We start from the raw sequence: 27,754 nt of genomic DNA, 5'->3' as shown, positions 1-27,754 counted from the left end.
TTTAAATTAAGAATTTGAGAAATAATGCAGTTCAAAGTGGAAAAAAAGTTTCTAATGCTCATAAAATTTGAATTGTTTTCAAATTTTGACACCTCCATAAGATTTAGTTTATAGATACATACACACACACACACACACACACACACGCACACACACACAGGAAAAATCATTTAAAAGCCCACAAGCAATCCCATGCAAAAACTCAAGTGATCTCTATCAATTATAACAACAACTGATGCTTTCTTTAATAGCAGTAAACCTAAATAAAGGATAAAAAGCTCACTAAGATCTCACAAGTAATGTCTTTTAGGAAATGTCTCAATATTCCAGGCCTCAGCATTAAGCTTTCATTCTTCCACATAGTTACATAACTCTGGCCCAGAATGATGTCAGAGAAAGTCGTTTCTCTGATATGCTTAATTTACTTATCTACCAAAATTATACAACTGGCTCATAAGTAGTTGTGAAATTAAAGTAGCAGGAAAGAATTTTGGAGACTAAATAATGAAAGATGTAACACACGATAAACTGAACAATTTAAATGTTCAGTAAGGTCAATGCCTAGGGGTTTAACCTGACATCAATAAAATACATAGTGTACACATTATGCACCTAGTAACCTCAGTGGAGAATTCAAAAGAAGTTCATTCATTCATTCAACAATTATTTATTGAGGGCCTACTATATGCCATGAACCTAGTCTCTGGGGATACAGCAATGGACAAAATGTATAAAAAGCTTGCCCTCCGAGTCTTGCCATCCTACCTGAATCATTCTCATGTAAGAGAGGCTGGATCTCTGGCCTCAAGGACCTAATATGGGCAGACAAAAGAAATGAAATACATGAAATAAGAAGAAAGAACTACAGCGTGAGCGCTGCTCACATTGGAGGAGTTTGAAGGAGGGCTTGGAGCAACTAGGAAGGGTCGATGGAGGTGAGATTTGAGACAGGTCTTAAATGAGGGAGCTTGATTCAGACCCTTGCAACTTAAAAGTGTGATCTAAACATCATCACCATGTGAGAGCTTGTTAGCATTGCAGAATCTTAGGCCCACTCCAGACTTGCGAGATCAAAATCTGCGCTTTTGAGGGATCAAAAGAACCCTCGGATTTCTATGGACATTAACAGTTTAGGTGGTGCTGCAGGTTTCTGGTCAGGCTGGCAATGTTGTGAGCTGGACTGGTGGGAAATCGAGACTAGATTGGAGCCTAGCATTAGGTTAAAAATAGGGAAGGGCTGGACTTGAGGAACCAGGAGTAAGGAAAATGCAGTTGTACCCTTTATCATAATTAAACACAAACAGAAACCGTAGAGAAAGTAGTAAGTTTATCACCAGTCAGCGGGACCTGCGTCTGAATTTTCCAGCTGTACCATTTCTTAATTGCGTGACATTTAGGTCAAATTATTTAACCTGGTTGAGCCTTTTTCTTCATCTGTAATATGAGGGGAAATCTATCAGACTCCAGAAGGCCCTTGTAAAGGTTCAGTGAGGTATTAATAACACATAGAAAGCACTTAGCAGTCCCTGGCACAATGAAAATGACATCCATTAATAATATCGATATTGATAAGAATCATATGCTATTCTCTGAAAAAGATTTAAAAGGAAGAAGAGAAACTACCGTTTACCACTAGAGGCCCCCCACAATGTGGTGCGTAGAGACCCATAACAAATTTCAAGGTAAGGAACTTCATCTTCATTTAAAAGTGGCACTTGACTATTCCGTTTTTAAAAAGTAATTAACCCCTTACGTGTTCCCAAAGGTGCCTTCATAATGAAATTCCTGTTGCTATGATTACCAGTCTTACTGTCGCTACTGTTAGAGTACTCTCAAAAGAGCCCGTCTCCCTCCTTGAGTGGAACTTAAAATGGGGCGGAGGCAGGGAGTTACCAAAACCACTGCAGTGTATGCTGAATTCAATAACCTGTACTGCTAACGATCCAATCTCATTTCCCAAACCTCTACTATCCTCATTAATTTTTCTGCCGACATACTGTTTTCCAATTTCCCTCTGCCTTACACGTGCAGAACTTGTGGTAGAGAGAAGCCCCAGTTTGGCAGTTCTGCAAGTGATAGCCCAAGAGGTAGGGGGAATCTTAAGTTGAAGTCACCTGAAGCATGTCAGGGGTCAGGGAACTCGGAAAGCAAGAGTGTGGCCACGGATCTGCCAAGAGGCGCGACTCCCAGCTGAGAAGACCAGATGGCGGGAAAAAGCGGGGGTCCACCGACTCCGCGGCTATCTGTGATCCTACCCTTGGCCAGGCCGGGGAGCCAAGAAAGACTTCCAACACTCCCCAAGTTTCAACTCAAGTCGTCTCCGAGGCTGCATGTGCCCCAGCCTCGCACGCCTCCCTGCAACGTGGCCGCATCTGGGGCGCCCTCATACCCTCAGGGTTTCCCAGACTCTTCCATTCTCTTCCCAGGCGCAGCCGTGTTCCAGGTCTCCCGGTCCCCGGGTTCTCCTCTTCGCGTGCCGGGAGAGTCTCCAGCTTCTCAGACTCCAGCAACCCCAGCCAAACCCCTTCGTTGCCTGGAGCCTCGGCTCCCGCGACACCGCCCGACTGCGGGGCGGGGGCAGGGCCAACGGCGGAACCGCCCCCAACCGCCTCCCCGGCCAGGCGAGCAGGCGGGTGGCTGGGGCGCCTCCACCTCCTCTTCCTAAAGCGGCGAGGCGCAGAGGAGCGGCATCACTCGAGCCCAGGTCCCAGCCACCACCACTCACAGCGCTCGGCGTTCAGGAAGAGGAGCAGCAGCGGAGGCGGCTGCTTCAGCGGCGGGCGGGCGCCAGAAAGGTAGACTGAGTCCCGGGCAGCTGCGCCGCGAACAGCCCACCTCCTAGCCCTGGGCTACGCGCCGCCAGCCCAGTAACCCCACTTTTGTGTGTCCTTCCAGGCCCCGATCGAAAAGCCTAGGAGGGCCGCCGAACTACCCCCGGAGGAGGAGCCAGTCCGAACCCAAGGCGCCACCGCCGCAGAAGCGGAGCGAGGCAGCAGTTGCCTCCATGGCCCACTCACCGGTGGCTGTCCAAGTGCCTGGGATGCAGGTGAGGAAGCGCAGGCCGCCCCCGCCGCCCACGTGACTACTTGGGAGCCCGGTGCGCTCTCGGTGCTGGGCACCGGCGACAAGGGACGGCCCCAGGGCTCCCCTGAGGGCAGGGCCGGTCACTCTGGCCAGGTGACCTGGGAGTAGGGCTCGAGGTGTTTCCTGGTGTGTAGGCTAAGTAGTGCTCTTCGCTGGGAAGGCGAGGCGGGACTGGAGCGCGCAACTAGGTGGGGATTGAGGGCGGTTGGGGGTATAAAAATAGGCCAGAGCCACAGACACCTGCGCCTGCTGAGCTTGGCACGGTTGGGGATGGGGGGCCGGAACTTAACCTGGGAGAGATGGAAGTGCCTTGGAATTTGTGGGGTAAAACGCGAGTAGTGAGTGACCTACACCCCCCACCCCAAACACACACTCAAGTTGGGGCGGGGCAAGACCAGGGGTGGCGGCGGCGGCGGCTTGCATTGGGCTCTTCCTGTGTGCGTAGGGTTAAGAGAGAGGTGACCTCTTTCTCCCTTTCGGTACTGCTCCTTAAGGGCAAAGTTGTAGCTTGCTCCCCGACCCAGGCCAGCCCATAGTGTGGCGTGAGAAATGCTGGTTCTGTTCAGAGTCGCTGAGGTGATGACTTCTCAGCCCCCTCTGTGCCTTTCCCACAAGATGACTGTTACATGTGGTTAAAGGAAGCTTTTTGTCTTGGACAAGGGACTACTGCATGGAACCCAACTTGTTACTCGAAGTCTACCCAGCCCAACCCCCTCCCATTATATTTTCATTTTATTAAAGGTAAGCTATGTCAGAAAACTTTTTATGCTGTTATGTTTTTAAATCGGTGCACTTTAGGCTATCTGCTAAATGTTACCCAAATCTACTAACTTTTTAAAGCGTTCATGTTCTATTTTTTTCCTTTGCTAGATGGCCCAAACAACCCATTTATGAATAGTTTAGAGGCTAAAACCACTAAAGCCTCAGTCCCTCATGATCTAAAATGTGAAAACAACCTTTTTTCAAGTTCGAAAATAAAATGTTTAGTAGTAAATAGCTTATATTTCTAGTAGAAATCAAAGAGTTGTAGACTGGGGCCTCAATTTACTTGTTGATGCATGGAGTTCTTTTTTTGTTTGTTTTTCAGTGTTCTCATTTTATGAATGGCCACAAAAGTGATTTTTAAATTCTTTCCCAAAAAGGGATTATTTGTGCACCTAGAACTCCTGGTGTGTCCTAAACACCAGACATTTCAGCTGCATTTAGGGCAAGTCTGGGTTGAGTCTCAGGAAGTTAGTGTATATTAAATAAAGAGAGAGAGAGAGAGAAAGGGAAATAGGAAATAGTAGGGCTTAAAAAAAAAAAGATTAATCCACTCAAGCCTTGCAAAATGCCTCAAACTTTCTTCCTCTCAGGCGACCTCCCCCCTCCTTCCCTCCCTCTTTTCCCCATGCACCCTGCCCCACACCCCATTCATTCAGTTCTGCCTTTGATTGTATCAAGGGAATTCATAGTTCGCAATACTAGTACAGTTTTGCTGTTTGATCTGGGAAAAAGTGACATTTTCTCACCGTGCTCTTCTTTCCATTCTGTGGAGAGTAAAACGATGCACATGTGAAGTTTGTCTGTGAGGGTCTCCATGCTTCTGGCTCCATTGTGTGCGCGAGCCTGCGTGCGTGCGTCAGCAGAGTGAGTGCCTCGCGTTCATCAAGTTTGTGATTCTGGGGAACTCTGTGTGCTGAGGGGAAAATAGTTTCTGATCTTTATTTTGTCTTGACTTTATTGAATTTATGTGGTTTAGGAACTGCTTGCTGTTCAGTATTTCTGATTGCTCCCTGCTTTGTTTAATTATCTGAGTTGCCTATCTCCTGAATTTTTAAATCTTAATTAATGTGGATTCGAATGTGAATCACATACTTTAAATTACAAATTCTGCCTTTCACTCTATGCCCTCTGAGTTGTGATTACTTTGTCCCACCTAATTTGAGTAGGGCAAACATCTCAATGTTAGCAAAGAAGAGAGGAATCTTTTTTTTTTTTTTTTGGTCATTCTCTTCATCTTAATGAAATGGTAAATTCTTAACTTCTTATTTCCATTTTCTTTCTAATATAGTTCTTAAGCACTTTGTGCAGCACACAATTTTTTCCATAGTTGAAATTGTACAATACCTTAATAATAAATTTGATAGCATGCAGTGTGACTCTTGAACCTAGACTATTTTTATTATTGTTATGTAGCAAAATATTGCAGATGAGATGCAGAAATCTATTGTGAGCTTGTAAAATTCTCCTAGAGTTTTATGAAAGCGTCAGGAGCAACTTTTAGACCTTTAGAAAACTTGAGTTAGCCATGTGTTCTTGAAATTACTGTATAGTGTTTCCACAAATCAGGGTGAGGTGGCCGACCAGCCTATAACTTTTTAACAGTTTATTTTCAAGAATTATGTAGATTGATGGGAAAAATGATTTTTCCAGAAATAAAAACAAAATTGCTTTCTCCACAATTTTTTTCTCCCTCTGAGGAGAGATGTGAAGTAGAAGCTCAGCTACCTGTTCTATCACTTAAGACTTCCAGCATTCCTGACTTTCAAACAAAGAAATTGCTGTTGCCACTAGTTTAAAATAGAAAAGAAACTTGGAGTGAAGAAAGAAAACCCAGGATTTGGTCCAGTTCAAATTCTTCCTTTTGAATTGTTACTCAAACTCATATTGTTGATATTTCTTAATATTGTAGTAATGAATATTTTTGCCATATTACACCAAATGTTGAGGGTATGAAGTTTTTTGTACTTAATTTGTGCTTACTTCTTTAGTGTGTAACTAGAGGAATTTTCCATAGCAGTAGCTGAACTCTTCAAACTATTTAAAGTTCACCTTTAAAAAAAAACCCAATAAACCTATCTCTTTCCACTCAAATATTTACTCTCTAATGATTCAAAACCTGTTTTCTTTGAAGTTTTCAGTTATAAATCATACTTAAGTTTAAGATATTTCCCCTTAGAACCTACAATAGTATTTTTGAGGACAAATTTTCATTTAGAATATTGTTAATTGTTAAATCTTTTGTAAGATGTAGGTGGGAGAATAAAGTTAAATGTTGAATTAGAGTACTAAATGTTATGCTTTATCCTGTGCCTCTTGTTAAAGAACTTTTAAAGCTTCTGCTAACGAACTTTAAAATTAGCCTTCATGTATCTTTAAATATGACCCAGGTGGTACAGTTTAAATCTAGTTGTCATTTGAGATGAGAAGCAGAAATGAAGTTTAACGATTAATGAACACTTTATTGAAGACTCTTATCTAAGTGGTGGGAAACATTGCCCAATGTTGGTGAACATAATCACTGGGTTCTGGGAAGCATAGTAATATATATTACATGTTCTGCCCTTAAAGATCTTAAAATCTTGTTGAGTTGTTAAAACTAGCACATGAAATATCAAATAATGCAAAATCTGTGAATTCACTGTAAGTATAATAGAAGTGTCAGACTGGAAGCATTGAAGGCTTCCAAAAAGTAAGCTGACCCCAAAGTCTTGTTAGGATGGACACCGGGCAGGGCATTTCCAAGCAAGGAAAAATCCCCAGCAGAGGTAGACAGACTAGGATTTTTCGACTTGACAATGGTACTCACACAACCATTCTGTTTTTCACTTTCCATACAGTATTCAGTAAATAACATGAGATAGTCAACACTTTGTTATAAATAAGCTTTGTGTTAGATGATTTTGCTTAACTGTAGGTTACTGTAAATGTTGTGGACACATTTAAGGTAGGCTAAGCTATGATGTTTGGTAGATTAGGTGTACTGTATTAAATGCCTTTTCAACTTACAATATTTTCAACTTATGATAGATTTATTGGGACATAACCACATTTTAAGTCAAGGAGCATATGTATACAATACAGATAAGGAAGGGTGCACTGCATTTGTGAGCGCATGCACACACACACATACACACACAATCTTTGAGAACAGGATAAAGTCATTTGGGCTGTCATAGAGAATTCCTCTAGAAAAATGATGCACTATAATATCAGAAAACTGGATTGAGTACAGATCATGATTGTCCTTAAATGCCAGGGAAGGATTTTGGCCTTTGAACTGGCCATTAAACAGTTCTGAGTAAGGGAGACTCAATGTACCAAGTTATATATCGGAAGGGAAATCTCAAAATTGGATGAATGAATCAACTGGAGGATTGAGAGATGTAAGGGAATTTGATCTACAGAGGCTATTTCTTCTTTTTTAACTTTTTTTTTTTTTTTTGAGACAGGGTTTCACTCTGTCACCCAGACTGTAGTGCGGTGGCACGATCACAGCTGACTGCAGCTGCCACCTCCTGGATTCAAGCAATCCTCCCATCTCAGCCTCCAGAGTAGCTAGAACTACAGGTGCATGCCACCATGCCCGGCTAATTTTTATGTTTTTTTTTTTTTTTTTGTGGAGACAATGTTTAGCGGTTGTCCAGGCTGGTCTCCAACTCCTGGACTCAAGCAATCCCTCCACATTGGCCTCCCAAAGTGCTAGGATTACAGGCGTGAGCTACTGCGCCTGGCTACAGAGGCTATTTCCATGGGTCAATCATAGTTATACAGATGCAATGGGCCTTCCATGGGCAGGTTCCCTTCCATATGTTTAGTACTATGAAGAAAAATTAATTACCAGGCTTAATAATTAGCTAGTTTCAGAAGGAAAAGTTAAAGACTTTGTGGTGTTGAATATGAGGGAACTGGGAGACTTATGATACATCTGAAAGAAATTGGAATGTAATGGAGAAGAGCCAGATCTGGTAGGAAGTTAAGGATTTCTGTTCTAGACTTGTGAATTTTGTGGTAACAATGGGATGACAAAGTACATATGTCCAATAAGTAGTTGAAGATGTAGAACTGAAGCTTTAGTCATTCATCAGATATTTACTGAGCATCTACTCTATGCTGGGCACATCACTTGAAAATGAAGGACTAGAGACATCAAGGAGGGAGAGGTTCATAATGCCAGAAAGAATATGTGGAAGTGAGGACCCTCATGAGACAGGACACATAGGTTGTAAGAAAAGGAAGGATGGCTTTAAGATGTATGAAAAGATGAAAAAATGTGTCAAGTTAGAGAGTTAACTGGGGTGGGGTGCGCGGATTCTTTATTTAACAGTCATCAGGAAACCTACATTGGAGAAAGAATTCAGGTTGGTACCAGAGTCCAGTATGTGGAGTTCATACCTCCCTTACACCTCCCTATGGGGATAATCAGATTCGCAATTTGAGGTTGAAAGCATTGCTTTGCATTGGTGAACCCGAATTATTGTCCTTGTTGTTGAGTAGTTAATGCAGAGGTGTTGAATATGCTAATAATAATGGCAGAAGACCAGCTGGAACAAAATAATCAAAGACTGTTAGCTGAGAGAAGCAGGGGGGCGGGGGGGGGATAGTTAGAACTTTTAACACTAGGGGAGTAGGGACTGTAGGGAGAATAAACAGAAATTGGGTATGATAGGACATGTGCCTTCAACAGTAATCAGAGTTTAGAAATGGCACTTGAGTACAAAGGTCCATCATCATGTACTTCCCTTGCTTGAGTCCCAGAAAATGAGAGAATATAATTTACCTGGTACTTAGGAACCATTGAACATTGTGATGCTGTATTTTTTATTCTGCTTTTCATTTATTCAGTGACCTTGAGTAAATCATCTACAAAGTGGGGAATAATAAAAGCTGCATTTCCTTTGCCTCAATGAGAGGTTATTAGGATGAATTAACTATCATCTGTGGAGCTGGAGCTCCTTTGTAAAAGGTGTTATGATGTATGGGGGCAGTTCATCCTGCAAAACAATGCTTGGCTAATCACATGAAAACACTGTCATTATCTCATCTCTCTCCTTGATAACCCACATTTTTCTTTTGAAACCCAATCACCACCCCACACCACCCCAGTGAGACCCAAAGCCCTCTGCTCAGTTTTCTATACTTTTTGTTATATGGCTCGTCTCTGTAGATCTACACTTAGTTCCCACTACTTCCCAACAAGAAATCCCGTTAATTCTACCATGCCAGTCACAGTTCAATAATCAATGATTGGCCAAATTCTACCTGATTTTCAAGGTCCTCCATCTTACCTTCTTCGTGAACTCTCTCTGAATGTCCCAGGCTATAGAAATCTCTTGTTTCCAAGCACCTATTCTGTCTTTTGTCGGTAGTAGATACTCTTGTCCTTAATGTATATACTGCCTTAGATTTTCTCTAATTATATGTGTTATACTTGTCTCCCAAATGAGGTTGTACATTTCTTGAAATCAGGGACCATGGATTTCAGTTTTCTTTGTACCATTAGGTATGAATTATATGTAAAAGTCTTGGCTAATCACTGTACTATAGAGTGGATGTGTCTCATTGTTTAAAATTCTGTTTCTTTAAAAATATTGTACAGTGCTTGAACTTTGTACGCCTTAAAGACTAATTTATGTGTGTACAATGTAGACTTTCTATACCTATTTAAATGATTTTCATGTATTATGTGTAGTATGTCTAGCAAAATATTCTTGTAACTAATCATCTGTTCACACACACTGAAGCTCTCATTCTCTTGCCTTCCACAGACTTTGAGAGAAAAATGAGCTTCATTGCTTTCTCAGTAACCATGGCTGATTTCAGACAAATTTGTGTCTCCCCTGATCTCTTCTCCTTTTCTCCTTCCTTCTACTTGTTCTTTCCCATGGCTCTTCAAGGTCCTCTCACTGGTGATTTGGACCTATCTACCTCTTGTTTCTTCCCTCTGCCCTCCCACTCCCCAAAAAACAAACATAAATAAAAAACTGTTTTACTTTCCTGTCTGAACTGTCACATTAGAAAGAATCTGATAATTTCACTCATACTAAGATGTTTTTGATTAATGGCTCAGTGCTTTACTTCTCCATGGATATTCACATTGTACAGGGAATTATACCTTAAGAAATGGAAATCTAATAGAATTTCAGACATCTTGATAGCAATTTTGACTGAGTTCTGTGTTCTAAAAGAGTGGTGGTTTTACTGGTTTTATTTGTTGCTAGAAAAATGGTGTTAGGTGAACAAAAAATAACAGTATTATTAGCTATAGTACAACAAACTCCTTTTCATTTCTCATAACTAAGACTCAAAGAATTTCTACCACAGGCACATGTAAAACAATGTCTCTGAAGGAATGGCAGAATGTAACTCATTTTTTTAAAAAAATCAACTAAATACACAGAACTAAAATTTTGACCACTTCTTTTTTTCCTTTTATTTTAGTTGACATGTAATAATTATACATATCTATGGGATACAGAGTAATATATTTTTTTGTGAGACAGGGTGTCACTCTGTCGCCCAGGCTGGAGTGCAGTGGCACAATCACATCTCACTGCAGCCTCAACCTCCCAGGCTCAGGTGATCCTCCCACCTCATCCTCCTAAGTAGCTGGGACTATGGGCAGTCGCCACCGTGCCTGGCTAATTTTTGTATTTTTTGTAAATATGGGGTTTCACCATGTTGCCTAGGCTGGTCTTGAACTCCTGGGCCCAAGCGATCCACCATGCTTGGCCTCCCAAAGTGCTGGAGTACAGGTGTGAGCCATCGTGCCCAACCGAGAGTAATATTTCAATACATGTATATGATGTGTAATGATCAAATCAGGGCAATTAGCATATCTATCACCTCAGATATTTATCATTTTTTTATGGTGTGAACATTCCAAATCCTCCCTTCTAGCTTTCTGAAAATATACAATAAATTATGGTTAACCATATTCGCCCTACAGTACTGCAGAACAGAATTTACTCCTATCTAGCTGTAATTTTGTGTCAGTTCACCAATCTGTCCACATCTTCCCCTCCTGCTTCCCTTCTCAGCCTCTAATACAATTCTACTATCTATTTTCTCATATGAGTGAGAACGTGCAGTGTTTGTCTTTCTGTGCCTGGCTTAACATAATGTCCTCTCCAGTTCCGTCTATCTTGCTGTGAATAACAGGATCTCATCCTCTTTTTACAGCTGAATAGTACTCTCTTGTGTATACATACCACATTTTCTTTATCCATTCTTAACCCTATCTTCTGTGCATTTCTCACTTGGTCATCCGCCATTTTAGACTAAAATGTTAGATGACAGGAACCACATCTTTGAATTAATGTTTGTAGAAATCAAATATTTATTGAAGATATTAACTAATTTCTCTTAATACTCCTATAACATAGAGTGATTCTGTAGGAAAATGCCTTCAAATTTGGATTTAAACATAAAACTAAGGGCACATTGACAGCCAACTCTACCCATGATCCTCTTTGTTGTCCCTCCCTAAAACCACATATGATTTAGGAAAATCACCTATCTGAACATTCAGAGAAACCGGAAGACCTATATATGGAACATATACCGTCCTCCATTCCTGCCTGCCTCTCCCCACCACCCCTCACTAGCATATACCTTGCTGGGGATAGAGGTACAGGATGCACCTAAAAACTCCCCCTCAGGCTGTTCTGGACTTGTTCCAGCCTTCCCCTGACAGCAGCCTGCTGGCCTTTCTTTTCCTCCATTTTTCATAGCATCGTGGATGAGAATGATTTGTGTCTCAAAATATCAGATTAACCACTGGTATGTCTTAGCTTTGGATAGTCTGGCAAAATTAGAACAAAACTGTGTTTCATACTTCCTGAGCCCCAAAGTAAACAAAATTGTAGATCGCTTAGATGAAACAGGTGAAAATAGTCTAATTATCTTTTTTATATGTTCACTTTCTCTTTTTTTGGTCAAGCATCTTAAAAAATGTGCCATTGAGGAAATCGAAGCCATTGTGTTTTTGCATTTTTCTCATGAAAAATGTTTACAGAAAAAGTTTTCAGCCTTTCTTTGTGATCCTTGTAACAGAGATTATGTATTATCAACAGTGTTTTAAATTTTTCCCTCTCCTTCTATTACCTCTTAAAGAAAAAGTGGGGGAAAGAAATCTATACAAGTACAACCTTATTAACTTAAAATACAAAGGACTGAAATGCGTTGAGTTCAAATCAACCATCAATGGATTTTTTTCAATTTGTTTATTATGGAACAATAGGGTGTCTAACCAAAGAATTAACAGTTGCTTTGAATTATAGAAAAAGCTTCCCAGTATCAACTTAGTGAAGTTTTACTGAATTTGAAATCCATACTACACTAGATGTGTTAGGAAATTTCTAAGCATGCTAGTGAATTACTCTACCAGGTTTCAATCGTGCCTGGTAACACAATCCTAGGAGTGAATTTTTGGCAGGTGGAGGAAATAATTTAAGAACATCTAGAAGCATCCAGATTTTTCTTTGAAAATGCATTTTTGAGTTGCTCCGTTAGTCCCTTTTTAACCCTTCTTCCCACCCTCAGCTTTCCACTAAACCATTGGCTTTGGGACATATCACTTTACAGTATGTTATATTAAGCTAGGTTTGACTGCTTGATGCACTATAGTATGAATAACAGAGCAGTGGGTGGTAGGGGAGGGATGGGCAATATAGATAATCAGGTGGAGCATAAGCTGTTATTAATGCAAGACAATTTAGGGGAGCTGAGCCAGTAGAAACCATAAAGTCAGAATTTCTTCCCAAAGCCTCTGGCTCATCATTATCGCTGCCCACTAGAGCTGGGAAAGTTTCTAAACTCCCTGATCTCAATTTCCTGCTGCCTGCCTTAACTTTAAGCAGAAGCACAAATGAAACCAATCAGCAAAGTACGCACACATGCTACTAAAAGTATGGTGACAGAAAATAGAACTTTGACCTGTTGTGGTTAAAGAGACTAAAGTCAATGTATCTGACAGCCTTAGGGAAATACGCATATTTCAAATGTATGCTTTTTAAGTGCTACTGGCCCCACAGGAAGAACACTTGGCAAACTCATTAATTAGGATCCTGTTTGAGTCTCTAGTTTTAGTTCAAATCTTTTGTTTGAACTTAGCGGTGAGCTTTCTTAAGTGCTTGTCAGTAAATGGTAATATATTGGACTTTACCAGCTTGGACAGTGGTGACCCAGGTTTTATATTTTTACACACAGAATCTACGAGGTTTGATTTAAGCCAGAAAATTATTAGCAGCAAAGTTTGGAAGGCCTACTTTGGGTAGGACAGAGTGCTTGCTGCCTATCTTTGAAATACAAAAAGTATTAGAGAGTTCTTGAGTTCAAGAAGTTTATACTCTAACCAGAGTGACTAGACACCTACACATTTAGAAATCTAACAATGCAGAACAGTAGTAATGAATCCCAAATAAGATAGAATCTGATGTAGAAGCATCCATCCCAAGGAAGCCTGGAGTAAGAAAGGAAACTATCCATTATAGAATACCTTTCTGCTAGGCATTCGTGTTTTGCTACTCCACTACATCGCTTCTCGGCAGGATGGCCTTCAACAGACCTTTAAAAGAGAGTAGGAGGCAAGCAGGGGAAAAGGCCCAAGGGGACACACACAGGCTCCTTGTATAAGAGAGATTTGAGGTAGGTACCTGTTGGTATGAATTGTGTTAGGGCTACACTGTAAAAGGCCTTGAATGCCAGATTGATACATTTATTCTTCACTCAGTCCATAACAAGGAGTTTTGGGTTTTTATTTTTTTATTTTTTAGCAATATAGTGAAATGATGGAATAACGTTGTTTGTTTTGGAAGATTGCATTAGGCTGTTGGAAACCTAACAGGGTAGGCTGGAGATAAGGGAAGGCTTAATTGATAAGGGTTTAATCTAGGGCAGTGATGGTTAAACTGGAGCATGTATGGGAAGCACCTGGAAGGCTTGTGAAAACACAGACTACTATACCCTAGCCCCAGAGTTTCTGATGGAATATATCTGAGGTGAAGCCTGTGAATTTGCATTTCTCATGAGTTCTCAGCTGCTCTGCCAATTTGGGGAGCACTTTGAGCACCACTCAAGGATAACTTTAACAGACATTGGCGACCCCTTAAATGTGAGAAGGGAGGAAACATGATGAGAGAGTAGAGTCAGAGATAAGGCTGAGTTTGGAAGAAAATTGGTACAGTTTTGGGAATGTTGAATTTGAAGTGCTGGTCACACATCCAAGCAGAGGCAATCAGTAACACGTTTGTTGAAGAGAGGAGATGGAGATTGGTGAATCTTATGTAAAGATAGTAGATGAAATTGTGAGAGATGAAAACAACAAGATTTCCAGTTATCTTTCCAAGAAGCCGAACTCAACTTTGTGTTAAGTTCTACAGCTTCCAAAATCTCATGGTCACCCATGACTTCTGTTTTCCTTAATCTAGGCAGGTTTGTGACTTAGCAAACACCCATCCTCATCATTATATAGTTACCATTGGCCCGTGTGTGCTGTTAAGTAGCCTACTTCAGTTTTTATTGATTGATTTAATTTTATTATTGTTATATAATTTTATTATAATAAATTTTACAATATTAATTTTATTGTTTATTTTGTTATATTTATTTTTATTGTTTTGGTCTGGATAAGCCCCTTAGATGACAAATTCTTACAAATAGAACCTTTCTGTGGAATGATGTTACCATGCTCAGTATGGTTAGGTATTTACTGTAGTAAACAGTTCATTAATGCTTTTATCTTCAAATGCAGACCCTTATTAAGAACATGAAATCTGTTTATGCTTATAGTTGCTAAAATGCAACTTGGCTAAAGTAATATAAGTGGCAGTATCTTAAATTCCAGTAAGTAGCAATATTTCCCCCACAGGTAGACATTTTTAGACATTATTATATCCCCCCTCAAAAAAAAAAACAAAACAAAAAAACACAAAAAAACAGACTTAGTAGCTCTGGCTGCATATATATATATACACACACACACATACACATATATATATATACACACATATATATATATACACACACACACACACACACACACATTCACAATCCTGACATTTCAAAGCCGATTTGTATTTATATATGTAAATTCCTGGAAGGGAGAGGAAGTCACTTCTGAATCATTAAAGAAATATCAAACCACTTCCTAAATGGCCTTTCTGCTCTCTGAAATATTCTCGATACCTGTCAGATTCATATATTATCTTTTGCCAACAGGTACCCATAGGAAAACTCTGAGTTTAGTTCAAACAAAGGATTAGAACTGAAAATAAGAGAAGCAAGTAGGGCAACACCAAACAGTGTGAGCAAACTTGATTTACCCACCTCATTCACCAACTTTGGACCTAAATCACTTTTCAATTTCTAAAATGAACACACAACCAACAAAAATGAATCCATCCTTCAGAATCAAAGATTTGCTACCAATGAGGATGTGCAAAAGCATGTGAAGAAATATTCTCTTAAAAAAGTTTGGCTGGGCTCCGTGGCTCATGCCTGTAATCCCAGCATTTTGGGAGGCCAAGGTGGATGGATCACTGAGGTCAGGAGCTTGAGACCAGTCTGGCCAACATGGTGAAACCCTGCCTCTACTCAAAATACAAAAATTAGCTGGGTGTGGTGGCGCATGCCTATAATCCCAGCTACTCATGAGGCTGAGGGGGGAGAATCACTTGAACTTGGGAGGCGGAGGTTGCAGTGAACTGAGATCACACCACTGCACTCAAGTCTGGGCTACAGGGTGAGACGCTATCTCAAAATAATAATAATAATTTAAGCTGTATTTAATTATCACTAGAATCCCTAAGTGACTTGCTTCCTCTTCAGGGAGTTAAATTTATTTGGATGTAAAAATGCTGATATGTTTACCTTATACCTCACACTTTATTGTGAAGATTTGTTGGGGATACTGATAGATAAATGGATAGATGAATGAATGTATATATGCACCCTCAATGTGTATTGCACATGAAGTATATTTTACATTTGAAAATACTTTTAATCTATTTTTTAAAAATAAGGCTCAATATTTGCCTACAGAGTTTTTAATAAACTATACTAATAGTAGATACAACTATGTTTTAAAAGTAGAAAAATTCATTGTCAAAATAAAAATGAATAACAGGATGGTCACTAAGTTCAAGAAGCAGAAAAATATCATTTGAAAATGTCATTTAAGAAGGTCTGCAAATTAAAGGAAATCAATGTAATTTATGTAAAAATATGTATTCAGTAAAAATTGTGGTGTCCATGGACTTGCTAAATATTTTTATTATATGAAAATATATGGAAAATACATAGAATTCTTTACCTCATTTAAAGCCTCATTTACTGGAAGGTAAAAACATGTGAGTATGTACCTATGTCTAAATATATAATAGCATTGTCAGTATTTTACACATGACGCACTTTTATTGTAGCACATGTTGCATGTTTATCGTGGCTAGTTCTTTCTACCTTTGATATTTAAACTCTTAGTATTCCTGAAGAAATTGAACTCACAGCAGTCTATAACATACAGAGTACAGATCATGGGAAATGGTTTTTAATGAAATTCAATACCAATGTTAAGCAGTTTTAGTGAATTAGGATTGAATTGAACATTATCTAGGATTATATTTATCAAGATTTTCAATTCTTTGCTTAATTTTTCCTGTAGAATAATTTTGCAGAGAATCATTGCATTAAAGGAACTGTTTTGATATATATTTGTTTACTTGTTAGTAAAATCAGAGATATGTGGACAGTAAACGAATGACTTCTACTGCACAGAAACTTATCATCATTGTCTAAGCTCTTATTTTGAAGCTCAAATTGTTATAAGTACTTAACACTATAGATTCTAAGGGATAGAGAATGGAAGGGACTAGGCATTGAATTCTGTTTCTGTGACAAACAAAATCTTGTACCCGGAGAGCTGCGTTCTTTTGTTTTTTTTTTTTTTTTTTTTTTAACTATTTATCTCTTCATGAAAAATGGTGACTGTCACTGAAAGATCTTTTTTACTCTGTCACAGGCTTCTCAAAGGGCACATAAAATGAAAACGTGGGATTCAGCTAGTTAAATAATGAATCAATTTCGAGGTTTTAGCATAGGTGACACCTCCATGGTCGTCTTTTTGGACTGTGATTTCTGGTAATAGCAAGTGAAAAAAAACTATTACAGCCGTTGCTATGGATCTTCTATCTGCTGAGGTTCAGGCATCGTTTTTGGAGGCTGCGGTGTAAACCCTGCTTAGGGAAGGTAGAATTTCATAATAACAGAGGATTACTGCTGCCTCATGAGCAAACAGAAAATGTAGGTGAGGGAAAAGGTGTTGGACTCTGGAAGAACAGAAAAACAGTATTTCCAAGGAAGGGGAAAAGTAATCCTTTGCTTTAAAGATTGAGAATTCTTTCTGTATTTTTTTAGAATGGGAAATTTCTCTACTTTCTGCAGAGATGAGAAAAAGCTAACAGAAAAGGAAATTGGGGAGGTAATAGTAATTCGTTTTTTCTTGTTGTGTGTGACTTTTGTGATAAAAGTGACATTACATAATTAATTTGTTATGGCAAGAAAATGTCTAAAGAGCCTTTTTGGTTGGTAGAAAGCTTGTGCAAGATCAGGGAAAAGATCTAACATAATGGGAATGGTGATTACAGTTGCTTTTCTATTTAAGATGTGCAATTTTGGTAGCATGTGTATTGGACCAATAAATTGTTTCTAGACACTTGGAGTCATTTTGGGTGGCCTTTTTTTTTTCCCTTGGTAGCCAAAATGAATACTTTTCATTAATAAAGAAAGATGCCAGAATATCTCTCACTTGATTTTACTTGGCTAATTTGAACTGCTATTTTGTGGGGAGCGGGGGGCTAAAGAGGAGGCTCATTTTAAAATGACTGGACTTAATATCATTGTTATTTTTCCAGTAAGTTCTGGCATTAAACGTCTCCCTTGGGGAATGATTAAAACAGTTCTGTGGAGCATTTCAAGGCTGAGTAGCATCTCATATATACTCTAAAATAAGTTTGCCTAATGACTTTTTAGCACCACTTGATTTATGTTTTGGCTAAGAGTTCTAAATAGTAGTAGTCCAATTACTTTTTTCTAGGAATATTTGCAGATACTACATACTGTATTGTTTACATTATTAACTTTTAACTTTACAGTAGTTTAAAAGGTATAAATGTCTTTATGCTTAAAACAAACAAACAAAAACACTGTTTTCTCTATCCTATTCCAAGATAGAGACAGTTCTCTCCCTTTGTCCACCCACATGCCTGGATTCTGGGTCAATCTATGTAACTAGAAGTGTTTTAATTTGATTACTCTGGGGTGTATTTTTGATGGTAGTGCATCATGAAATTATAGTATAGGTGTGATCTCGGTTGAAAGATAAAGCACATTTTAGATATTTAAAAAAAATTTCTTTACCTGAAAAGATTATCTGTTAATTGTGAAAGAACACTTTTTATTTAATATGGCCAAGTGGCTCCAGAGCTTGATTCTTTATTTTTTTTTCCCTGATAGGACACTAAATCATTTCCTCCTACTAGAATGAATGAAGAATGTAGTGTATGCTGTTCCACTATACTGTGAAATTGCCTGTGTGCCTCTCTGCAAATGTAAAGTAAAGGGATTGCATAGGTAATCCTTAAGCTCTAAAACTGAGTTTTGGAGATTCTACTCAGGAGTTGGGAGTAGGTTATTATTTGTAAAAGACAGGGTACACACAACATTTTATATATTGAAGGGATCAGGTACTCATTCCAGGCAAATTTTGAATTTGATGTAAATAATTTTTAACTGAAGCAGTGAATGTGTAATTATGCTTTTACTGTGTGTAATGAATTTTCTGCTAAGAGGTAGAAAGGCTATAATGTTTGGCTTATGCTTTGGACAAAAGGAAAGTTCTTTGAAATTTTGGATTGTTAGGTTCTCCCTGACAAATATTTTGATTCCCTGTATTTCTGGAAAATAATGATCATCTACCATCTTCCAGTAGTGCTTTTGGAGCTTTGTTAATTGAATGCAGTCTTTCTCAACCAGAATTCCTCATCTGAACCATAAAACAGAAAATGATTTTAGTTACTGTCTTCTCAATTCTCTCAAGAAGGACATATAAGGAAGCCCAATTCTAGATGCACCATAGAGCAGTTAATTTTTTACATACAAGAATTCTTTAGGGTAGCAGTGGTCAAACTATATCTAAGGGCCAAATACTGTCTGTGACCTAGTCATGTGAGGCCTGCAAGCTAAAAATATTTTTTATATTTTAAAACGGTTATTTTAAAAAGATGTGACAGAGACTCAGAGACTGTAAAGTGTACCTGACCCACAAAGCTTGAAATATTTAGTATCCGGCCCTTTACAGGAAAGGTTTGCCGATCCCTGCCTTGGGGCATTAAGACTGAGAATTGCTGATCTAAAGAAAGGAAGCATTTTATAGTACTTTCACTGAGGTTGTGGATATAGCATGACAATAGAGAAGATTTTCACTTTACTAAGGTAACTGACTTGCCTATTGCTTCCATTATTGTGATGCTTAATTCAAGGAAAGACCTCAGATCAGAGTAAATAGGCAGATATGTTTCTGTTTGCTTTTTAGAGATACACTTTAACCATGGAATTACATAGAATGTTGTACTGGTAATGACAATGAATGATAAATTACATTTATATGTTTGCATGCAGATACATTTAAATATTTTTCTCAGTTTCTAGAGAAAGAAAATAAAAGTGGGATAATTTTATAAAGTAATATAAAGGAGGACAGGGTAGAAGCTTAATTGCTTTTCTCAGTATTTAAAATTAGATGGCCACATCTATTAGAGAAGGAAAGTGAATAGGGAGTGTTAAGTGTCAGATATAATCACATTTGTTTCCTCCTTGTACTGAGTAAGTGTCTTCACCCTACAATTAACATCTCAGGTACCTTGTCTGAAGTAAGGAGGATAATACTTAATCAAAAATGCATAAAATTATTAGATCATAGCATATGAAGTAATCAGGCTTTTCCAATGCCACTTGACTACTTGATTTAGTGGGGGAGGTACCATCCACCATAAAACACGTATTGGTATGTCACAGAATTAACAAAGGAAAGAAAATGACCATCAGCACTTATTTGTAATTTGCTGCTGATTTCCTTTATCTCCGTATTCAGTTAATCATGAAATTCTATCAGTGTTTTTTCCTGCAAAATATCAGACATCATCTCTTCTTTTGTCACACCATTCTTTTGTCATTAAGTAGACTCCAGGCTGCGTGTAGACATGATGCAGTTACCTAAAACACAACCTTTATTTTTTCACTCATTTGCTGAAAGCTTTCAGCGGCTCCCTACTAGCCTGACCAGAAATTCCGAGGAAAGATGAGTCAAGCCAGGCTTGCTGAGGTGGTCAGGAAAGGCAGTACTAGATAGCTGGGCTGGCTTTCAGACTGGGTGTAAATAAGGGAAAGAAAGGGGAGAAATGAAATTAGCCAAGGCAAGAAAGAACAAAAGGAATTCTAAGGTTTCATTTTCCAAAATGTTTTATAAGTCCTTTTGGTGAAGGCAGTGAGGATTTGTTTGATGAATAGTACTTTCTCTCTGGTTAGGATTGTAAAATGATAGGGTACAAACCAGCTCACCAGCTCAAGTTGTAGATCACTGATCTTTTTGGGTAGACAGTGTTCAAATGATTTTAATTACTTAGAATTGCTCATCAAGCTGATTTTGGCTATAGCAATTTAAGAACTTATTAAGGAACTTTGTCATTTATCTCCATCCTGAGTTTACTTATTTGTCATTGCTCTCCCCACTGCACCCCCAGCTAGAAATCACTCATTATAAAACTTTTTTAAAAGCCAAGTATTTTATAAGGGTCACTTCTGGTCTTACTGCTTTTTAACGTTCTTAAACAGACTATATAGCATTTTTTTTCTGAAGGAAAAAGATCAACTTTTGTACATGTGTTTAGATTTAGTACTAGATGTTGATTATCACAATTGGAGAATTACAGTTTTGTTAAATTGATTTCTAAATAGACAAGGACTATAAATATCAACTAATATAATGCTTTGTATTTATATTAGCAAAAATTAACTTAGTCATATTTGTGTTGAGAACATGGAAATAGCTTCATGTTTGAAATGATATTTGTTAAAAGATTCAACTCAGTAGATATCTCATAATTTCAGTAGCATTTTCTCCTCTATTTGAACATTTGATTTGTCAAACATTTAATTTGTGCTTTGGTAATTTCAGCAATGTCAGCACAGATCAATGGGTGTAAAAATGGGTGAATTTATACCTCTAGAGATTGGGATTAAGATATTTACAAGTGCTATTGACAATGGGAACAATGGGGTAGGATGGAGATAGGTTTCAGAAATCTTAAAGAAAATGTGGGGACCTTCAAGAGGAGATTAACTCACAACAAAAAGTAGAAGAGTCTTCTGAACTGGAATTATTTGGGAAAGTGAAAATATGACAATATTTAGTGCTTTTTCCCCAAAATGAGTGGTATTCCCCATGCAAAGGAAAGGGAACAGCAATAATAAAATTGTCAGTGAGACTGCTGAAATCTCAGCCCTGTATTGTTAATGCAAGCTACTGTCTCATATATATTGACTGTATCATGGTGCATAGTACGGAGCTTTTCTGTTCATTTGTAGTAGTTCTTCTTAGGCTTTCAGGTACAACTATTTCACACATACACACACATATACCATTTTACTTGGTTTTTAAGTGTATTCTTATTTATTAATGCATTGTTCCAAATCTTTTAAAGAATTAGAGTAATAAAAACTAACAATAAACATTTGTTTAGCCCTGCACACATATACACACACATAAACACAGACTTTGATGATATTTTTCACTTTGGGAAAATGAAAAGGTGGTTATTGAAAGACTAGAGACCATTCTTTTGTTGAATAACTTCCTCTCTTTTTGCCAAGATTAAAATCATTTGCTATTGATGCCATCATGCCATCAATATCATTTTCTTTTGATCATAAAATGTTAAAGCCAGCAGAACCCAAGAGATAATTTTCCCTAGTCCTATGATTCCATTGGGTAACTCTTAATAAATACTATTTGATTAAATTCGTTCAGAATATAGATTTGATTAAGGAGGAAAATGTTGGAGGGAAATTATTCTGCAGCCACTTTCTCATTAAGAATGAAAAGGTAAGTCTATGTAAAATTCCACTTTTTCAATCAGTGTTAATTTTCTAAAAGAACTCATGGTGTTAATAATTTAGTGCTGTGCTTACAAGCTTCAAACCTATTGATTTTAATTGGAGTTCCACATCTAGAAGAAAGATAGGCAGTGAGCAAATCAATTTTGTTTTAATCCAATGCATTTTAATAAGTGTGCTAAAGATTCACCATAACATTACCCATGATAGTTCGATATTTGCTATAAGGGGCTGCTGCCTTAGATTCTAACCAAAGGCATTTATTTCTGAAAGTACTAGAATGACATCCTTTTATTTTCCCTCTAATATGGATAGCATAAAATGAGGCTCTCAGCATCTGTCACTTCAAAGTGCCCTGTGTGGGTTTGATTAAATAATGGCCTGAATAAATTAGGATACCTGTTTTATCATTTATATATTAAGAGAGTCTTTGTCTTTCTTTCATTGTATGGCCTTTTCCCCCTTTCCAAATGAATATTTTATAGTTAGGTCTTGTTACCAATCCCAGGCCATATTTATGTAATGTCCTGTTTAGTCAGTAATAATTCCTGTAATTTTAACATTAATGCTCATGGTTAAACCTGACGCCTGGTTGAATTGTGTATTTCTATGTGTATTTCTATATGTATTTAGCACAATGAAATGAAAAGAAATTTACAGCAGAGTGGTATGCAAACTGTGGCTCTTCAAGGCCTCTAATCTTTGCATTAGAGTATGAAATCATCCTGGATGCTCCAGGACATACAGTAGTCATGTGGTTCTGGTTAATAGTGATTGCAGATGTGCTTCTAGAATCAGATTTTTATATACCACTGATATGCATCCTTGTGTGTGTGGCTACTACCAACTCCTCTTTGAGTATAGCTCCATATTCTTTCGAGAATTGCTGTTTTGCAACCCAAAGAACTCTCTCCAGTTGAAAGAAAAAAATCTCAAAGTTGTGATTTCGCAAAGTTTTTATTATGTTAATCACATGAAAATAGGGATTGACTTAAAATTTCACACCTATGTTAACATCCGTCAGTTTATTGAATATAATCTCCCTTTCGCCAAAAGTCAGAAGTCAAGTTGCAAATGAAAAGACAATCACACACCAAAGATTTCATTTTAGGAGGGCCCCCAGGTAAATACCCTGCAATCATCCAACGGCCATGGTCTATAAAGGGCCATACTGGATACTGTGAGGATAGCTGCCACTGAGTAAGGCAGAGCCCTATCCTTAATAAACCTACTGTTGAAAATAGAAAGTCATGGCAATGAAAGAGAATGCAAACATAGTAAAATGTGTGCTCCAATGGAGGCACAAGTAAAGGCCTGTGGGAGGGCAGAAGATGAAGCAATGGATTGGTTAATCAGGTTCCCCTAGGGGGATGAGAAGGCTTGTTTTGTTTTTAATTAAAGATGCTGCAATTTTCAGAGATGGAGAAGGAGAAGCAAGGTATTGTAGACTGAGAAAATGGCATGAGTCAAAGGCTCAAAAATTTAAAAATAGAGTCATTTCCTAATGGATCACTGTATTTAAGTTTGTGTGTCTAAGGTATTACCTACTGAAGCATTGGGCCTGAAATATGTTAAGATATCCCTGGAAATTTCCCTTTGGACACTTAGTTTCACTGGATGTTCAAATTCTCTTTATACACACACACACACAGAGAGATCTATATATATATCTATATATAGAGAGAGATCTATAGATATATATCTATATATACAGAGAAACATGTATATAGATCTATGTAGAGAAACATATATATATGTGTATATATATGTTACTTTCTGAGTACTACTTTATGTTCTGAGTGAATTTACTTCACACCTAAAGGAGAGAAAGACAAATAGAACTTTAGTTCCTGTATGAGCTGAACTTATTAGGTCCTTATTTAGGTCCTGTATGAGCTGTGTGAACCCCTTGATTTCCTCCGGGACAGTCATGTGCATATAATGGGACATGGCCAGTGTGAAAGATGAGAAATCAGTCTGGACAATGACTCATTCTGCTGCTCTTTATCTATTCTTGGTGTCTAGGCCAACTTCATTACAGTATTAGAGTGTTGGGGCTTGAATACGGTCTACTAGTGATTTTGAATTTCTTACTGGAACAACGGAGTGGTATATAATTTTCATTTGAGCTATTGTGTGCTGTTATAGGCTTGGCCACACGGCCAATACCAATGAATCCATTACCTTGTTTCAAAACTAGGGTTGGTGATTGCTAGTGATCAAGGAAGGAGAACAAAGGGACTTGGCTTCTAATACTTCACAGATTCACACAGCTTCAGAGCAGTAAGGAATTTAAAGATTGAATCCACCTCTCTCCCTCATACAGATGGTGAAATCGACATTAAATCACTGATTTCTTGTAATTTTCAAGATAAGTGAAATTAAGTCAATTTTTTCCTGACCTCTCTGCTCTCTTTACCTCTGTAGTACTTATGAGAAACCAGACCTCCTTTTTCCTTTGGAATGGCTGTAAGGTCAGAGAGGAATTAGCTAAATGATGCAATGGAATTTGCATCCAGCATTTATTGTGATGATAGCCTTGACTTTTGGTTTATTGAGAGAAGAATGTGATTGTTTGCAGGATGTTTCCTTCCCTTTACCCACGGATATAATTAAAGGTTTAAGGGAACTTCAGATCCCAGAGAGTTAGTTAAAAAAAAAAAAAAAAAATTAGTTATTTCTTTTCACTTAAAAGGGCGTATATCCAAAGGTGATTTACCTGGTTGAACAAAATAATCTGACATTTCTTCTTTTAATTAAAATAACAGGAATGTAAAGACCTACATATTTGGGAAATGGAGCTAATGAAAGTGCTGCCTATTATTACTTTGGTTCTTGCTTGAGGATTTTTAAGATAAGGAAAGTTATTATATTTATTCTCTTTCTATATTTCATTTTTCTTTGGAAAAATGTGATATGTGGTTAAGTGACAATAGAATCAAAGAAATGTCTCATTCTTCTTTACCCCATTGTAAATTGAACTGTCTTACAAACATGTAAAGAACAGCATTCTTCGCATCCCAGAATGTATCCTGCTTGCTTCCTTGTTCTTTTCCTCTGATCTGAGCTCGGGTAAAAAGAGGAATGCAAGTTAGGAGGCAGAGGAAGCTCTTCTCCTATCCTCTATTGAGTAGGAGGAATTAAGATGAAGGAATATTATCAATTATTCTTTTGTTCTTAAAGAGGAAGTAGACTCAAAATTATTAATCAGGAGAAACTCCTCAAACTGCTATGTTATTCATACGCTATGTCAAAATCTTTTGTAATAATTTTAATGAAGTTATCCTTTACTAAAATATCTCCATTCTAAGTATTTTTGCTAATGAGATGCATTTAAAAATAAGAATAATAAAATAAAGAGAAGATGAAAAAGTACTTATACATTTAATTTTATTTCTGCCTTATGAACACGTTTTTCCTGTTGCTATGCACAAAATTGCCGAAAGTTTAAACAGTTGCCTTAATAGTACGAAATAATACTGTGTTAGACCTTTGACTTTATGCTTCACCATTGAGACAAGGGTTGGAGTGCTGTTGCCTCACTCGTCTCAAAACTGCCTTTTAAGTGGGTAGGTAAAGATAAGGAGTGAACTGTGAGTTGATAAAACGCTGTCTGATGACCACAAGGAAGCCCAGGGTTGATATAATGACATATTCTACTACATTTCATTTATCTCATTTCATGCATGTAAAATCTGGGAATTTGACTGCTACTTTATGTTGCAAAGGCAAGTTATAATAAACTTTGAGAAAGATGTAAAAATGTGAGTATACTGTAAAAATAGGTAAGCTAATACCATTTTCGTTGTACACTTAGTTAAAATATTTTGAGTCCTTATAAATATGGAAATACAAACTTAAATGACTGTCCGCATAAAGAAATTTAACTTCAAGCCAAATTCTTCATGTTTAATTTGAAACATATACAGACATACTTAATTTTTATCTTAGTTCTTATTCTGTCATATGCAAAATATAGTGGAGCTAAGTATTTTACTTCAGAAATATAAATCATAGAGATCTCTTAAGAATTCCATAAAATTTTATCTGATAACTTGTAATATGAACCTGAAGTTGTGCAAAGTAAAAAATTACTCTGCTAACATCACATTCTTCAAAGGTTGAGAAAATTTTGTCAGGAGTTTATTTTATCCTTCTGATTATTAAAGTAATCTGAGCATGCATGGTCATTTGAACAATTCTAGGCCTGCATAAACCTAGCACAAAATTAACAGTTGATGCTAAATGTTGTTTTTTATTCCTGGACAATTTCATCAATTTGTGAGGGTTTTTTAATGAACAGAACTGGAAACCTTAGTATTAAGGGTTACTGAAGTCTACAACAAATCACTGATAAAGCTGGAATTGGAGCTGTTGGCTTCTTGACATTGGATCCTATGGGAATCATGATATGGAATAGCATCACTACTTTATCTCCTACACTCTAGAGGCTAACCCATTCCAATCTGGTTATTGACATGGAAAAAAAATAGTCTGAGAAACGCCAGAAAGTCAAGATTACTTACGGATCATTTTTCTTTAAAATTGTGATATGAAATATTTGGTAGTTGTGCATACATATGGGGGCCAATCAATTGCATAGTGGTTCAATAATTATAAAAATTATATCATTTCCAGCAACATCTTTCCCACCAACCCCCAACCACCACAGTCTGGTTACCATTCTACTCTAGTTCTATGAGGTCAGTTTTTTAGATTCCACATGTGAGTGAGATAATGCAGTATTTGTCTTTCTGTGCCTAGCTTACTTCACTTAGCATACTGTCTTGCAGGATCATCCATGTTGTTGCAAATGATTGGTAAAAGGATACAAAATTTTAGTTAGGAGGAGTAGGTTCAGAAGATATACTATACAACATGGTGATATAATTAATAATAACATATTGTATTATTGAAAAATGCTAATGGAGTGGATGTTAAGTGTTCTCACCACAAAGATAAGAAATATAGCATGTAATGCATGTTAATTAGCTAGATTTAGTCATTTCACAATGTATATGCTGTATATTTCAAAACATCTTGTTGTATATGATAAATACATACAATTTTGTCAATTTAAAAATATTAATAAAAATTATATCAGTTGAAATATAGAAAAGTCCTATTTAAAATTTTTCCAATTCTTTTAAGTTTAAATTTTTCAAATTCTTTAAGCATTGGGATAGTACGGAGTAGACATTGGACAATTGTGTGATCTCTTTATAGTGGAAAATAATTTTGGTTTTATAGCAAAAGGGGGTATAGTTTAAATTACAAATAAATCCAAGCTGTAGTGAAGGAACCTTAGACATGACAGTCAGGAGATTTGCGTTCAAATTTAAGCTTTGCTACTAGTTAACTACTTATATCTTTGAACAATTTGTAACCTCTCCAGGGTATAGTTTCCTCCCTGTAAAAATAGATTTTGGACAACAAGTTTGCTAAGTTCCTGTTCATCTCAAAGATTATCTAATTCTTTTAACCTCAAGACTCTGTATCTCTTCTTAACTTCTCTAAAACTTACCTTCATTTTAACGTAAATGGCCTTAAATTACATAGCTTCCATTTGGTGATCCTAGCTTAGGACAAAACGGGTATACAATAAGTGCTTGTTGCTGATGGTGATGATAAAGAGTTGGATTGAATGACCTATATACATTTCCCTCCATTTCTAAAAGCCTGTGATTGAGAGAGCAGTCAATTGTATTTAGATTATATCTGGCACTTAAAAAAAGATAGT

The 27,754-nt window shown here is 37.5% G+C and overlaps 1 protein-coding gene across 4 annotated transcripts in view; it reads left to right on the top strand.

The window, feature by feature from the left end:
* The first annotated feature begins 2,609 nt into the window (after nt 1-2,609).
* STK26 (serine/threonine protein kinase 26) overlaps nt 2,610-27,754 on the top strand; it is a 52,396-nt gene continuing 27,251 nt past the window's right edge. For 3 of the 4 annotated variants that reach the window (XM_011988814.1, XM_011988813.1, XM_011988812.1), the window contains exons 1-2: nt 2,610-2,795; nt 2,896-3,046. In XM_011988814.1, coding sequence (XP_011844204.1) covers nt 3,005-3,046 — 42 coding nt within the window. In that variant the 5' untranslated portion in view covers nt 2,610-2,795; nt 2,896-3,004. The remainder of the gene's footprint in view (nt 2,796-2,895; nt 3,047-27,754) is intronic. The other variant, XM_011988815.1, reaches the window with a different exon arrangement.

This window comes from Mandrillus leucophaeus, unplaced genomic scaffold (genome assembly GCF_000951045.1).
Source record: "Mandrillus leucophaeus isolate KB7577 unplaced genomic scaffold, Mleu.le_1.0 Scaffold339, whole genome shotgun sequence".
Classification (NCBI taxonomy): Eukaryota; Metazoa; Chordata; class Mammalia; order Primates; family Cercopithecidae; genus Mandrillus; species Mandrillus leucophaeus.
Note: the sequence above shows the minus strand (reverse complement) of the source record. Positions and strands in the feature narration are given on the sequence as shown.